This window comes from Callorhinchus milii, unplaced genomic scaffold, assembly GCF_018977255.1.
Source record: "Callorhinchus milii isolate IMCB2004 unplaced genomic scaffold, IMCB_Cmil_1.0 Scaffold4, whole genome shotgun sequence".
NCBI lineage: Eukaryota > Metazoa > Chordata > Chondrichthyes > Chimaeriformes > Callorhinchidae > Callorhinchus > Callorhinchus milii.
Genome location: NW_024704745.1, coordinates 5,502,800 through 5,516,204, shown reverse-complemented (window position 1 = coordinate 5,516,204; position 13,405 = coordinate 5,502,800). Strand labels below are relative to the sequence as shown.

General features: G+C 46.8%; 1 protein-coding gene across 1 annotated transcript; it reads left to right on the top strand.

The window, feature by feature from the left end:
• The first annotated feature begins 1,302 nt into the window (after positions 1–1,302).
• On the top strand, positions 1,303–5,434 carry cryaa (crystallin, alpha A). The gene is made up of 3 exons (XM_007908809.2): positions 1,303–1,608; positions 3,446–3,568; positions 4,992–5,434. The coding sequence occupies exons 1-3, from the start codon at positions 1,420–1,422 to the stop codon at positions 5,199–5,201; spliced, it is 522 nt and encodes a 173-aa protein (XP_007907000.1). The 5' UTR covers positions 1,303–1,419; the 3' UTR covers positions 5,202–5,434.
• The last annotated feature ends 7,971 nt before the right edge of the window (positions 5,435–13,405 follow it).

Here is a 13,405-nt window from a genome sequence, read left to right as displayed (position 1 = left end):
AATTATTATTATTATAGTTAATGTAAAACTAAGTTGAGGTATCCAATGTTGTTTGACTCTCCCAACAATCTCTAAAACCTTACATTTGGGCTCTCATTCACTCTGATTGCCCTCACCTCTGTCCGTCTCCACCACTGCCTCTCCTCCCAGGCTGCCGAGACCCTCGTCCACGTCATCGAGAACTTGAGATTTCAGAACTCCACTAGGAGGAAGCAGGGAGATGTCAGGAGTTCAAGTTTGGAGTCCCGTAGCGTAGCAGTTAGGACGCTCGCCTCGCAAGCAAGAAGACCCGGGTTCCATTCCCGGCGGAGGGAAACCTTAGGCAAGTTTACTTACTCCACACGCCTCTGCTAGCAGTAAGTAGAAACCCGGTTGTTAGTCGATTAACGGATCGCTGTTCGGGGGTAATAATCCTTGCAACAAAAAAATGAACGCTCAAATCCACAACTGTTTGTGGGACACTGCTGTTACCATGTTTCGCCCCCAAAAGACACAGTGAATCCACTTTGCAATATAACCTGTAAAGCGCTTTGAGACATCTCAACAATGTGATAAGGAGGTGTATCAAATGCAAGGATTATTTTTATTAATAACTGAGCTGGAGGGGAGCAGCGGTGTGCGACACACTTACACACACAGCCTGTGTGTGTCGCAACCAGCCAGTGTGCAACATATCCAAAACTGTTTCCCCAGTTTGCGACACACTCACAGCCAGTGTGCGACACACACACACAGCCAGTGTGCAACACACACACACACACAGACAGAGTGTGCGGAATAGATAATTGTTTGGGGAGGACATGTTTGCAGGGCTATGGGGAGAGAGTGGGGGAGTGGGATTGAATTGGAAGCTCTTTTCAAAGATCTGGCACAGACACGATGGGCCGTATGGCCTCCTTCCTTGCTGTATAATTCTATGATTCTGTGATACACACACACACACACACACACAGAGTCAGTGTGTGATACACTCACACTCCTGCAGAACACATTGAATCCTAAGGACTGAAGAACACAATGAACAACAATGACTGGGGTGTACTTGTCTTGTTTATTAAGCCGTGGACAGGCTGTAAGAACCCTGTCTCTGCCTCTAGTCTCTGCCTCTACCTATGCCTCTCGTCTCTGGCTCTGGGTTGTGGTGTGACAGCATAAGCTGTTGGCAGAGGAATCAGTGGCTTTGCTGGGACGACTCTCTGTCAGCAATGCTCCAGTGGCAAGTCTGGGTCAGCGGCCACTCTCTGCTGACAACTCACAGTTTTTCAGTAGATCGTCATTGCAGAAACATCCAGATTTTAATGCCCCCATTCAGTCACAAACTATATAAGCCGGGTCGGGTAGCTGAACCCAGCACACAGTTCCCTCCCTCCCTTTCTCCCTCAGTGCTTTCTTGTCCAGAAAAGACCTCCTTCCTGCAGTATGGACCTCTCTATCCAATACCCCTGGTTCAGGCGTTCCTTTGGACCCTTCTATCCAAGCCGCCTGCTCGACCAGTTTTTCGGTGACGGACTATTCGACTATGATCTCTTCCCTTTCTCCTCCTCCACCACCAGCCCTTACTACAGGCAGTCAATGTTCCGCAACTTCATGGACTCCGGACTCTCTGAGGTAACCAGTGTCTTTGCTTATCGAGATGTCAGAGTTATCATAATCCTTGCATTTCTTTAACACAACGCCTTATCACGTCGTTGAGATGTCTCAAAGCGCATCAAGTTTAAATTGAATTGACTGTATATTTTGTGGGATAAACACAGCGGCCAATTTCACAAACAGTTATGGATTGAGTGACCAAATTATTATTAGTTTTTTGGAGGGTTTATTAACACCTGGAAAGCGATTACCACTCGGTAAACAGAGGCGTGTGGAGCAAGGAAACTTGTCTAAGGTTTTGCCCCACCTGGGAATCGAACCTGGATCCTCTCGCTTGCTAGGCAACCGCATTAACCACTGCGCTACGGGATTCCACCTGTTGTGTTATCTGTAACGGGAACAATATCCAAGCAATAATATAAATGCTAATTATCGATATTATAGATGTTAGTTGTCAATAATATAGATGCTAGTTAATATAAATGCTTGATAATAATAAAAAAAATTGTCAGCCGGGTGTCTGACACGTATGGAAACCCATCACCGTGCTTAAGAGCATCCAAACCAAGCTGAGAATTCCATGCATCCCTCCTACACATGGAAATCCCAGAGATAGATTGCTGGAATGGAATGCGCTCTCTCTCCCTGGAGGGACACATCCTGCTCACCTAATTCCAGAAAATATTAGGCGCAGGTTGGCAAGAGACAAGGCTTGGGGGCTGCAGTGTGTGTTGGTGTAACTGCTGAAGTCTAACCAGCTAAAACCACATAGCTTGTCATTGAGAGCACTGTTTGGCAAGCTTTCCCGCTGCTTGTCCAGCTCGGACCACCCTATCCGCAGAAGATCTTGCATTTTTATGCATGGTTCTCACATTGAAATGTCGGAGTGTTTCATAAGTCATTAGTACCAAACCAACTGACTGCTTTTGTTGGCCAACGCAGTTGCCATTTGCCCAGCCATGTACTTTCCCGTCTTCCCAGTAATTCCTGCACAAAGTGCCACCTCTGCCTGTTTTTGCCTCTGCCTCTATTACAGTAGTTTTTCCAATCACTCCACTCTGTCCCTGGAATGTGGCAGACACCTGCTCACAGCTCCTGGTCACCACTGCAAATAGGTCATCTCTCCCTCTAGTTACCGAATCCCCAGGTCTACACTATACCTTTCCTTGTGTCTCAGTTCCGTAAATGATCCATCAAACTCCCTCCGCCGTCTGTCCACATTTCCAAGTCAGTGACACCACCGGTTAGAGACAGAGTAAAGCTCCCTCTACGCTGTCCATCCACACTTCTGATTGAAATGATTGCTTTGAATCTTTTCCCACAGTTATCTGCAGTAACCATAGCATAGTAGTTAGCGGGTTCGCCTTGCAAGTGAGAGGACCTGGGTTGGATTCCCAGGTGGGGCGAAATCTTAGGCAAGTTTCCTTACTCAACATGCCTCTGTTTACCTTGCAGTAAGTAGGAATCCGTTTGTTACTCCATTGGCAGATTGCTTTCCAGGGGTAATGACACCTCAAAAAAGGCCACTCAAACCACAAATGTTTGTGGAACACTGCTGTGTGCAATTGCCTGCATTCTCTTGCCCCCAAAATACAGTCAATCCATTTCACAATATATGACATAACATGTGCGTGCGACTGCCAGGAAGGTGGAAGGAGAACAGGACGGACCTTGGCCTTCTTTCGTCCAGCAATTCTTAAGTTCTTATATTCTGTGAAGCTCATTGAGACGTCTTAACGATGTGTTAATTGAATGCAAGGATTATTATTGTTATTATTAGCAGAAGGGGAGCAATGGCGGGACCGTTGGCTGCCTCGAGGTTGTGAGTTTCAGGTCTGTGACTGGTATGTTGTAGGTTCGCTCAGACAAGGACAGATTCCTGATCAGCCTGGACGTGAAGCACTTCTCACCAGATGAGCTGAGTGTGAAGATTGTCGATGACTTTGTGGAGATCCACGGGAAACACGGAGACAGACAGGTACCAGCTATCCCTTCCTTTATTGGGTCTCGTTGTTTCTGCTGTCTGAGTCCAGCAGTGTGTGTGTGTGTGTATGTGCGCGCGCGTACGTGTGTGAGGAGGTGGGGAGCGGATGATAACCCACCCACACAGGCCTCTGCCCTGAGTTGATGGCTGGGGAGTTCGCCTCGGACTGATCTTCTGTTTCCAAATTTTGTGAAGTTTGTTATTTCGTTCCGTCTTCATTGGAGTTTCCCCAAAGCCATCAATGGGTGAGGGAGTAGGGGTAGGAGGGCATCACCTCCTGGTGTATCGTAACACATAGCGCACTCTGGGACGACAAATCCAACTGCTCTCCCCCCCGCCACCATGACGGCAACTGCGACCCCTAATGCCAAGCGCCACACACCGAAACAAACCGTGACCTCCATTGCAACTCGCCCCCGCACCAACAGTGACAACCCCCACCCCACCACTAATCATGACCGCTGGCACCAATCCTGACTCCAAAACCAGCCACGATTCCTCCCCAACCCACTGTGCCACACCCCCCCACACAAAACATGACTCAGCCACGCCATCCCCCACACGAAACACAATCTCCCCTACCCCCCGCCCAGACACACACACACACACCAACGGTGACTGTTCATGTCCACCCCCCCCAAACCAATTAGTGATCGTCAACCGTGGTTGCCTCGTCAAGCGGCGGCTCACTAAACCCCACTTTGACAAGCGGTCCGGTCTTCTGGCATATTCTGGGATATTCCGGGACATTGTGCCACGTAATAGAACTTGTTAGCAAAATTGAATCCCACGGGATTAAGGGAACAGTGGCAACATGGATCCAAAATTGGCTGGGAGACAGAAAGCAGAGCATTGTGGTGAACGGTTGCTTTTCGGACTGGAGGTTAGTATACAACGAGTGGCTACCTTCAGGGCTGTAAGATTTTAGAATTCCTTCACGCCACGTTACACTGTTTGCTACCTCTGAGTGCGGCTGCTGTCCGGGCAGCAGCTTTTACGCGATAAACGCATTCGCGCACCCGGGTGTTCACATTGTCTGAATGGCCATTTTCAGATACGATGGCCGACCATTATAATACCGCCTTCACAGCACTGCCCTCTGCTCACCGCACACTCTGTTCCCGGGTCCATTTCACCGTCTGTGAGACTGAAAAAAATATGGGGGAAAAGTTGCTATTGTGAATAAATAACAACAACAGCAAATTACACGTGTGCAGCGCCTTTCACGTCAGGAGGACCCTCCAAGGCGCTGGTCAGACAGACCAGGATTTGGGTCCGAGCTGGGAGTTGGGATCAGGAGGGTGTGGAGGGCAAGGAAGGTAAGGGGTAGGAGGGTGACCGAAGGCACGGTCCACAGAGGAAGGCAGCGGATAAGGTCGGTATGAATAATTGCGATCGCACCTCCTTCTCCCCGCAGGACGACCACGGCTACATTTCCCGCGAGTTCCACCGGAGATACCGCATGCCAAGCAACCTGGAGCAATCGGCATTCGTCTGCTCCCTGTCTCCCGATGGAATACTGACACTCTGCTGCCCAAAGAACCAATTGGGAGGCGACTCCAGCCGTCAGGACCGCCCCATCCCCGTGACCCGGGAGGAGAAACCCACCACCTCCCCTTCATCCTAGACACCGCGGTAGAGATTGGTTCGGGGGCTACACACACACACACACACACACACACACCCCAATTAGCTCATAGCCACGTACCAGAGATATCAGCGCATCTAGCTCAGTCTCTTTCACTTGTGGGTTTTATTTTTAATAGGGTCGGGGCTGAACACAGATAATCAAGGCTTCTGAGTGAACGATGATTAAAAAAAAAATTATTGATTAATTATTGATCTTATAGAATTGGCAGAACAGGCTCGAGGGGCTGACTGGCCTACTCCTGTTCCTATGTTCCTGTGATTGAGCTGTAAAGGTGGGTTTGAGGAGGTGCAATTGACATCTGAGGGGAGACACCCTCAGGTGGCGTGACACCTCACACAGCTAAAATAAAAGACAATTAATTGCAATTTTTCCAACCAGTCGCCATTTCTTCTCTAAGGCCCTTGTGTGTGGAGAACCTTAGAGTTGTGACCCTATCAGAGGTTCGGCTCCACGCTATGTGTATCCCACTCTTCCTTCTCTTTGCTTTGACTCTAATGTAGACTCTTATTGCGCTGGTATCGAGCAGGATGACTGCTGCATTAATAATGTCCAATAAAGGTTTAAAAATGAACAAACTGTTGTTTCAATGCAATATTATTTTGTTTGCGTCGCCCGGGTGTCTGACACATGCGGAAACCCATCACTATGCTTTAAGATCACGTTGTTGGAATGGAATGCAAATTCTCTCTCTCCCTGGAGGGAGGCATCCTGCTTACCTAATTCGGGAGAGTATCAGGTGCAGGTTGGCAAGAGCCAAGGCTTGGGGACCCCAAAGTGACTGCTGAAGTCTAACCAGTTAAAACCACATAACTTGCCATTGAGAGCACCGCTGAGCTTTCTCACTGCTTGTCCTTCTAGGACCACTCTGCCCGCTAGGGCTTTGGCTTGCAGGATTAAGGAGCTGAGTGCGATAATTCCCTGCTCCCAGTGACTGGTCTGCCCTTCCAAGTCCTGGCAGTGAGCCAGGCTGGGCTGTGCTGTCATCAGCAGTGGAGTTCGAGTACTCGCCTCGCAAACGAGAGGACCTGGGTTTGATTCCTGGGCAGGGCGAAATGTTGGGCAAGTTTCCTTACTCCACACGCCTCTGTTTACGTAGCATTGAGTAGGTAATAATCCCTTCAAAAATATTTTCAAATAATGGTAATAATTTGTTCACTCAATCCATGACTGTTTGTGGGACACGCTGCCACGTTTCGCCCACAAAATATACAGTCAATTCACTTTACACGATATCCTATGAAATGCATTGAGATGTCATGAAGAAGTGATAAGGCGCTATATCAAATGCAAGGATTAGTGTATATGTTATTATTAATACAACACAGCAAAGACCTTCAGCGAAGCCAATTGAACACAGCTGCAGCTTCAAACGAGAACCCCCTGAGGAGAGGTTACTAAAATAATTGAAAGAGGTCACAGGATAAGCCTGACACATCAGGAGGATTAACGCACGGTTAGCTGCCCGATGACGAACGTCTCACTATCGTCATTGGATTGACGTAATTAGATGGTCTCTGTGTTAAATGCCTGACTGACATCACTTGCGTTTAGAAGGTTAACAATAATAGTAATAATAATCCTTGCATTTAAATGGCACCTTATCGCTTCTTTGAGACATCTCAAAGATATATTGTAAAGTGAATTGACTATGAATTTTCTGAGCAAAAATTCCTTTTTTTTTAAAAAAGAACCTCGATTAGATTATCCTTTGAGGTTGATAGGTGATCTGAATGAGGGGTTTAAAATGATAAAAGGATTTGATAGGGTAGCTACAGAGAAACAATTTCCTCTAGTGGGGGAATCCAGAACAAGGGGGGGCATCATCTTAAAATTAGAGCGAGGCCATTTAGGAGTGAAATCAGGAGGCAGCTTTTTACCCAAAGGCAAGTGGAAATCTGGAACTCTCTTCCCCAAAAGGCTGTTGATACTGAATCCATTCAATTTTCAAGACTGAGGTGGAGAGATGTTGGTTAGGTCAGGATATCAAAGGATATGGAGCAAAGGTAGGTAAAGGGAGTTGAGGTACAGATCAGCCATGGAATACAATGGCGGAACAGACTCGAGGGGTTGAATGGTCTACGCCTGTCCCGATGTTCTTGTGATACACCCCTGGGCCACTGACTGTGTGGCTAATGATGTTACGCCAGCTCTCCGTTGGGCTCAGTCACTTCTCTCAGACAGTTCCCCCGACAGGGTACATTTAAAGTGTTAAATTCAAACAATCTTTTTGCATTCATCTCCATTTTGTCTTTGCCTCTAATCCTATTCCTCCTTGAGAGCACAAGATATGCAATGATTAATTACAGTGTTGTTATCACCATACTCTCAGAGGTATGCAATCTCTCCTCACATTATGCACTAGCCGCTATAATACTGTATTTTCACTTGTTAAGACAGATACTACTAATATACTACTAATATTAATCCTTGCATATAGGCTTTATCACATCATTGAGACCCTTAAAGCACTTCACACAATATACTGTAAAGTGGATTGGCTGTGTATTTTGTGGGCGAAACCCGGCAGCCAGTTTGAGCGCAGGAATGTCAAACAAACAGTCGTGGAGCGATTTTATTTGGGGGGTTGTTGGCCAGGACACCGGGAGAGAGAAACTCTCTTCTCTTTTTAAATCGTGCCATGGGGACTTTTAACATCCACCCGAAGAGACAAACGGGACCTTGGTTTAACTTCTCATCCGAAGGACGGCTCCACTGACAATACAACCCCCACCGTCCCCCACCACCCCCCACCACTGCATTGGAGTGTCAGCTTAGACCATGTGATTCTAAGTCCTGATGTCCACAACCTTCTGACTCATCAACAACAACAACAAGATTGCATTTATAGAGCGCCTTTCACGTCGGGAGGACGTCCCAAGGCGCTGGACGGTTGGGTCGGGACCCGAGCAGGGGGGAAATGGTCAGGGTGAGGGGAGGGAAGGGAAGGAGCGAGGAGGGGGTAGAGATTCGAGAGGGGAGCTGAAGGCATGATTGAAGAGAGTCCGTGTCAGAGGCGAGAGCGCTACTTCGAGGCAGGCTGACCCACCCTCCGGTCGTTAATAATATTGCAGTGTATGAAGACATCTCTAACACAAGGTGGCGCTCATTGTTCACCTACAAAAAATACAGTCATCACCCTTTGCACTATATCACTTGGAGATATCTTCCTGATGTGAAATGTTGAGTCCTGTAGTTGAGTGATTAGAGCACTTGCCTCGCATGTCATGCGCCCGAGCAGGGCGAAGCATTAGGCAAGTTTCCATACTCCACACACCTCTGTTTACCTAGCAGTAAGCAGGAATCCAGTTGTTAGTCGATTGGCGGATCACTTTCCAGGGGTAATAATCCCTCCAAAATAAATAGAGTGGTCACTCGATCCAGGACTGTTTGTGGGACAATGCTGTGCGCAATTAGTTGCCGCGTTTCGTCCCCAAAATATACAGTCAATTCACTTTACAATATATTCTGTGAAGCGTTTTGAGATGTCTCAACGATGTGATAAGATGCCATATCAAATGCAAGGATTGTTATTACAAGTGTTGTGAACTTTCTGATAGTTTCCCAGTAATACGTAGCTCTGACTGATGCTCTTTCACACCCTCTGTTACTCCCACACTCTCGCCTCCACCATCCTCTGTAACAATTCAGGCAAAATACGTATCTGCCAGTTCTTCATTCACAAGTTTCTACGCAGCTCCTGGCTCTTCCTTTAACTCTCCCCTTACTCTTCTCATTAGGGAGCTTCATTTAGGGAGCTTTTATTTCCCTCCCAACCATTGTCCTAAAATAATCATAATAATTATCCTTGCATTTGATATTGTACCTGATCACGTTGTTAAGACGTCCTACAGTGTTTCACAGAATATGCAGTAAAGTGGATTGACTGTTTTATATATCAAAATGCAAGCATTATTATTATTATTTTGGGGGCGAAACGCCTGCAGAATATACACATGTAAGTCATGCTATACGTCAAGCAAAATGAAACCATTGTCAGTCTTAGCAATTGGTTAAGCCCCAAAAAGAGAGAGACACACACACAAGCAGCCAGAGATATTCCAATAGAGAGAGAGAGAGAGAGGCAGTCTAAGGTCTCCAGGCAAAGGCAGACAGATGGACGGATGTACAGAAATACACTGACAAAGGTCAAAGACTGACTGAGAGCGAGAGGAAGAGAGAGAGAGGAGAGAGAAACAGTTTGACTATGCTGGTATCACTCTCATCGCTGAGTCAGAAGGCTGTGGGTTCAATCCCACGTCAGGACTATGAGCTCATAATCTCAGTTGACATTTCAGTGGTGCGCTGGGAAACGCAGCATTGTCCTTTGTATCACACTGTCCTTTGTGTGAGAAATTAAACTGAGGTTAACCTCACCGTTAGGTGGATGGGGGCGGGGGGAACCTCTCTGACCTCCTACTCTAACCTCTCTGTCCGTGGCTGCTTGAACGAAGCACAGTGCAAACTCGGGGAACAGCACTTCATCTACTTCCTAGGCACCTTACAGCCCTCTGGCATCAATATTGATTTTAATCACTTCAGACCTAAAACGTAGCTCCCATCTTCTCTCAGCCATGCCTCCCTCTCCCCTCTTCTAGAACTATTCACACATCCTCTGGGTCTTAAACACATCTCTTCCTCCTATAATCTCTACTATAGACTTCTTTTGCCTCGCACCATCAACACGTCTGATCTCATCATCTCCTATCCTCCACCTAAATTTTTCCTTTGTCTTTTTTTCCCCCGTCCCCTTCTATGCTTGTCTTTATAAACTGCTCCCTTCCAACATCCTCCAGTTCTGACGAAAGGTCATCGACCTGAAATTGATGTTGCCTGACCTGCTGCGTGTTCCCAGCGACTTCTGCTTTTATTTCAATCCTCCATATAAGGTTGATCGTTCGCTCCAAGCCTGTTTGTGAACACTGTTGTGCGCAAGAAGGCTGCAGTGTTTGCTGACAAAATACACAGTCACTAAGCTTCACAATAAAATTCTTTGACACGTCTCAACGACACTATAAGGCACGGTATCAAATGCAAGCAATATTATTATTATTATAGCTGTTGAGGAAACTCAGGCTTGTGGCGACAGCTGCTGGAAGGCGTTACCTGGAGTCCGAGTTTGTGAACACACATTCGTACATCCAGTGCCTGGAAACCACTTTGTTTGGTTTGCAGAGGTAAGCAACTGATGCTTTAACTCTGAACCTCCAACTGGTGGAACCGTCGCTCAATGGGAAGGGATGCGTCTAAGCTGTGGACAGGAAGATGGTGGTAATGGTCTCACGTGTTTCATGCTGAGCTGTGTTCCTCACCGGGAACCTTGCAGGGAGTTCCTGGTACCTACTGTCCACCTAGTGATCACTCAAATTGAGGACTTGTCGGTTGTCAAATGACCAACTAGTGACTCTCCTCCGGGGGTGGGGCGATGGGGGGGAAGCGGGGACTCCTCGAGGCTGAACTGGCCCCAAGGTGACATGGTTGACAACAGAATGTCAGAATCAAGCCAGCCCTCTGTGACCGTCTTTAATCCTGTTCCTGAGCCAGGCGGGTCCGCAGTAATCCAGGGCACTGCAAATGACAGCCCAACCCAGCCTGGCTAATAGGCAGGACCTGAAAGGGCAGACTAGTCACTGGGGGCAGGGAGTCATCTCACTCAGCTCCTGTTAAATCTACAAGCCAAAGCCCTAATGGGTAGGGTGGTCCTAGCTAGACAAGCTGGAAGTTTGCCAGACAATGCTTGAGCGTGGTTTCAGTTGGTTAAAATCCCGAAACCAACCCTCAGTCTGGCTTAAAGGCTCAGAGCAAAATGTTTCACAGTGTATCACAGACTCCCAACTGAGTGAAAAAAAAGTCCAGATACTGCAGCCCCTGTACAGAAACTCTGAGTCACTGTGAGAACAGAACAAACTTCAAAGTAATGGATCTCCCTAGCTTGCAGTTTGTCTGATAGAACGTTCCTATACACTATCCTGCATGTCATAACAATAATCCTTGCATTTGATATAGCACTGTATATATGTAATAAAATAATGCTTGCATTTGATAATAGTGCTTTTCACGTCTTCTAGACATCTCAAAGCGCTTCACAGAATACACTGTAAAGTGAATTGACTGTATTTGTGGGCGAAATGCGGCAGCCAATTGCCCACAAACAGTCATGGATTGAGTGACCAAATTATTTTATTTTTTTCTTGAGGCGTGTGGAGTAAGGAAACTTGCCCAAGGTTTCGCCCTGCCGGCCATCAAACCCAGGTTTCTTGCTTGTGAGCAAGTGCTCTAACCATTGAGCTACAGGGCTCCTTATTACATCGTTGAGACGTCTCAAAGCGCTTCATGATATATTGTAATATGGATTGACTGTATATTTTGTGGGCAAAACGTGGCAGCCAATGCCGCACAGCAGTGTCCCACAAACAGTCGTGGATGATCTTTTGGAGGGATTATTACACCTGGAAAGTGATCCGCCAATTGATTAATAACCGGATTCCTACCTACTGCTAGGTAAACAGAAATATATGAATAGGGAAACTTGTCTAAGGTTTTGTCCATACCCAGGTCCTCTCGCTTGCGAGGCAAGTGCTCTAACCATTATGCTACAGGACATATTAACAACTTAGTCAGAGTAATCAAACATAGCGCCTTCTAATTAAGTTTCAACACTTTTACACAACATTTCACTGTCTCAACCACTCGGTTTCCTGTTTGTGTCAGTGCTTGTGTTTGCAAATGTCAGCGGATGACCTCAACCTTCTCAATGTCATTGGCATTTCAAAATTAGTTGGTACTTTAAGGGTCTAAAGTTTTTTTTTCTGATTGAAGATTTCTTTTCACCTCAAATGAGCAACAATCCGGGGGATGAGGGGAGTTTCTGCCACATATTTCTCAGTATGAAAACAATTCAAGGCTATAGGGTAAATGCAAACAGAACCCGATTACTGTGCTCTTAAGGCTTCTGTTGCCAGAGACGGAGAATGAACTGAAGTGAACTGAACTGGATCCAAGGTGACGTGTTTGCCAACCTAATGTCAGAATTGAGTCAGCCTCTGTGAGCCAAGCAGGTTCACAGTATCACCGGGCACTGCTGATGGCAGCACAGCCAGCCTGGCTCATCGGCAGACCAGTCACTGGAGGCAGGGAATCCTCCCACTCAGCTCCTGTTAACCCTGCAATCTAAAGCCCTAATGGGTAGAGTGGTTCTACCTGGCAAGCAATAGGAACGCTTGCCAGGGAGTGCTCTCAGTGGCAAGCTATGCGGTTTTAGCTGGTTAGACTCCAACATTTACCCCGACACAAACTCTGGGGTCCCCAAACCTTGGCTGTTGCCAACCTGGGTCTAATACTTTCTGGAATTAGTTAAGCAGGTTACCTCCCTCCAGGGAGAGACTGTGCTTTCCATTCCAACAATCTATCTCTGGGATTTCCATGTGTAGGTGGGATGCATGGAATTTTCGGCTTGGTTTGGATACTCTTAAGCACCATGAGTTTCTGCATGTGTCAGACACCCGGCTGACCGAAAGGGAGAATGAGAAAAAGCACTCACAAGCACTAATCACTGTTTACTGATACAGCAATCTCCGTTCTCATGTCCCTTGTTATTCTATCTTGGTTGAGGTGACAATGATTTCACTTGGAGCACTTTACGCAGCAGTTTTAGAACATTGATATCTGGAAGGAACAGTGTGTGAATCAACCAGGAGAAAAACAGTTGCTGCTTTCATTAAGCACCGACCTGCCTCACATCCCTCACCCTGTCCGCCCCATCTTGTGTCCCCTGCCATAATTATCCTTGCATTTGATATAACACCTCTTCACATCGTTGAGACGGCTCAATGCGCTTCACAGAATTCCATTGTAAAATGGATGGTTTGTGTATTTTGTGGGTGAAACTCCCAGGGCAATCTCTCAACTGTTATGCCCCTCCCACTTGTTGCCTCTGTCTAACTTTAAAGCTTTTTAAAAGCTTTCTTTTCGATCGTGCTTTCGATCACACCTCCTCCACCACCTCCTTCCTCACTTCCACCCACTCCCATCTTGTGCTCCCAGTATGAAGTGCTTTGAGATATCACCTTAACATGAAAGGTGCTGTGTAAATGTAAAATTGTTGTGGTCGCTGTTGCATTTGGTAAAGGACAACGTGAACTTGAAATAAGGTTTAAGTGAACTTCCAGTCTGTCATCCTGGAA

Bases quoted from the DNA above. Each gene is read 5' to 3' on its own strand.
- cryaa (XM_007908809.2), top strand. From the start codon at position 1,420: ATGGACCTCTCTATCCAATACCCCTGGTTCAGGCGTTCCTTTGGACCC. The intron at 1,609-3,445 runs GTAACCAGTGTC...GGTATGTTGTAG, and splicing joins TGGACTCCGGACTCTCTGAG to GTTCGCTCAGACAAGGACAG. The intron at 3,569-4,991 runs GTACCAGCTATC...TTCTCCCCGCAG, and splicing joins GGAAACACGGAGACAGACAG to GACGACCACGGCTACATTTC.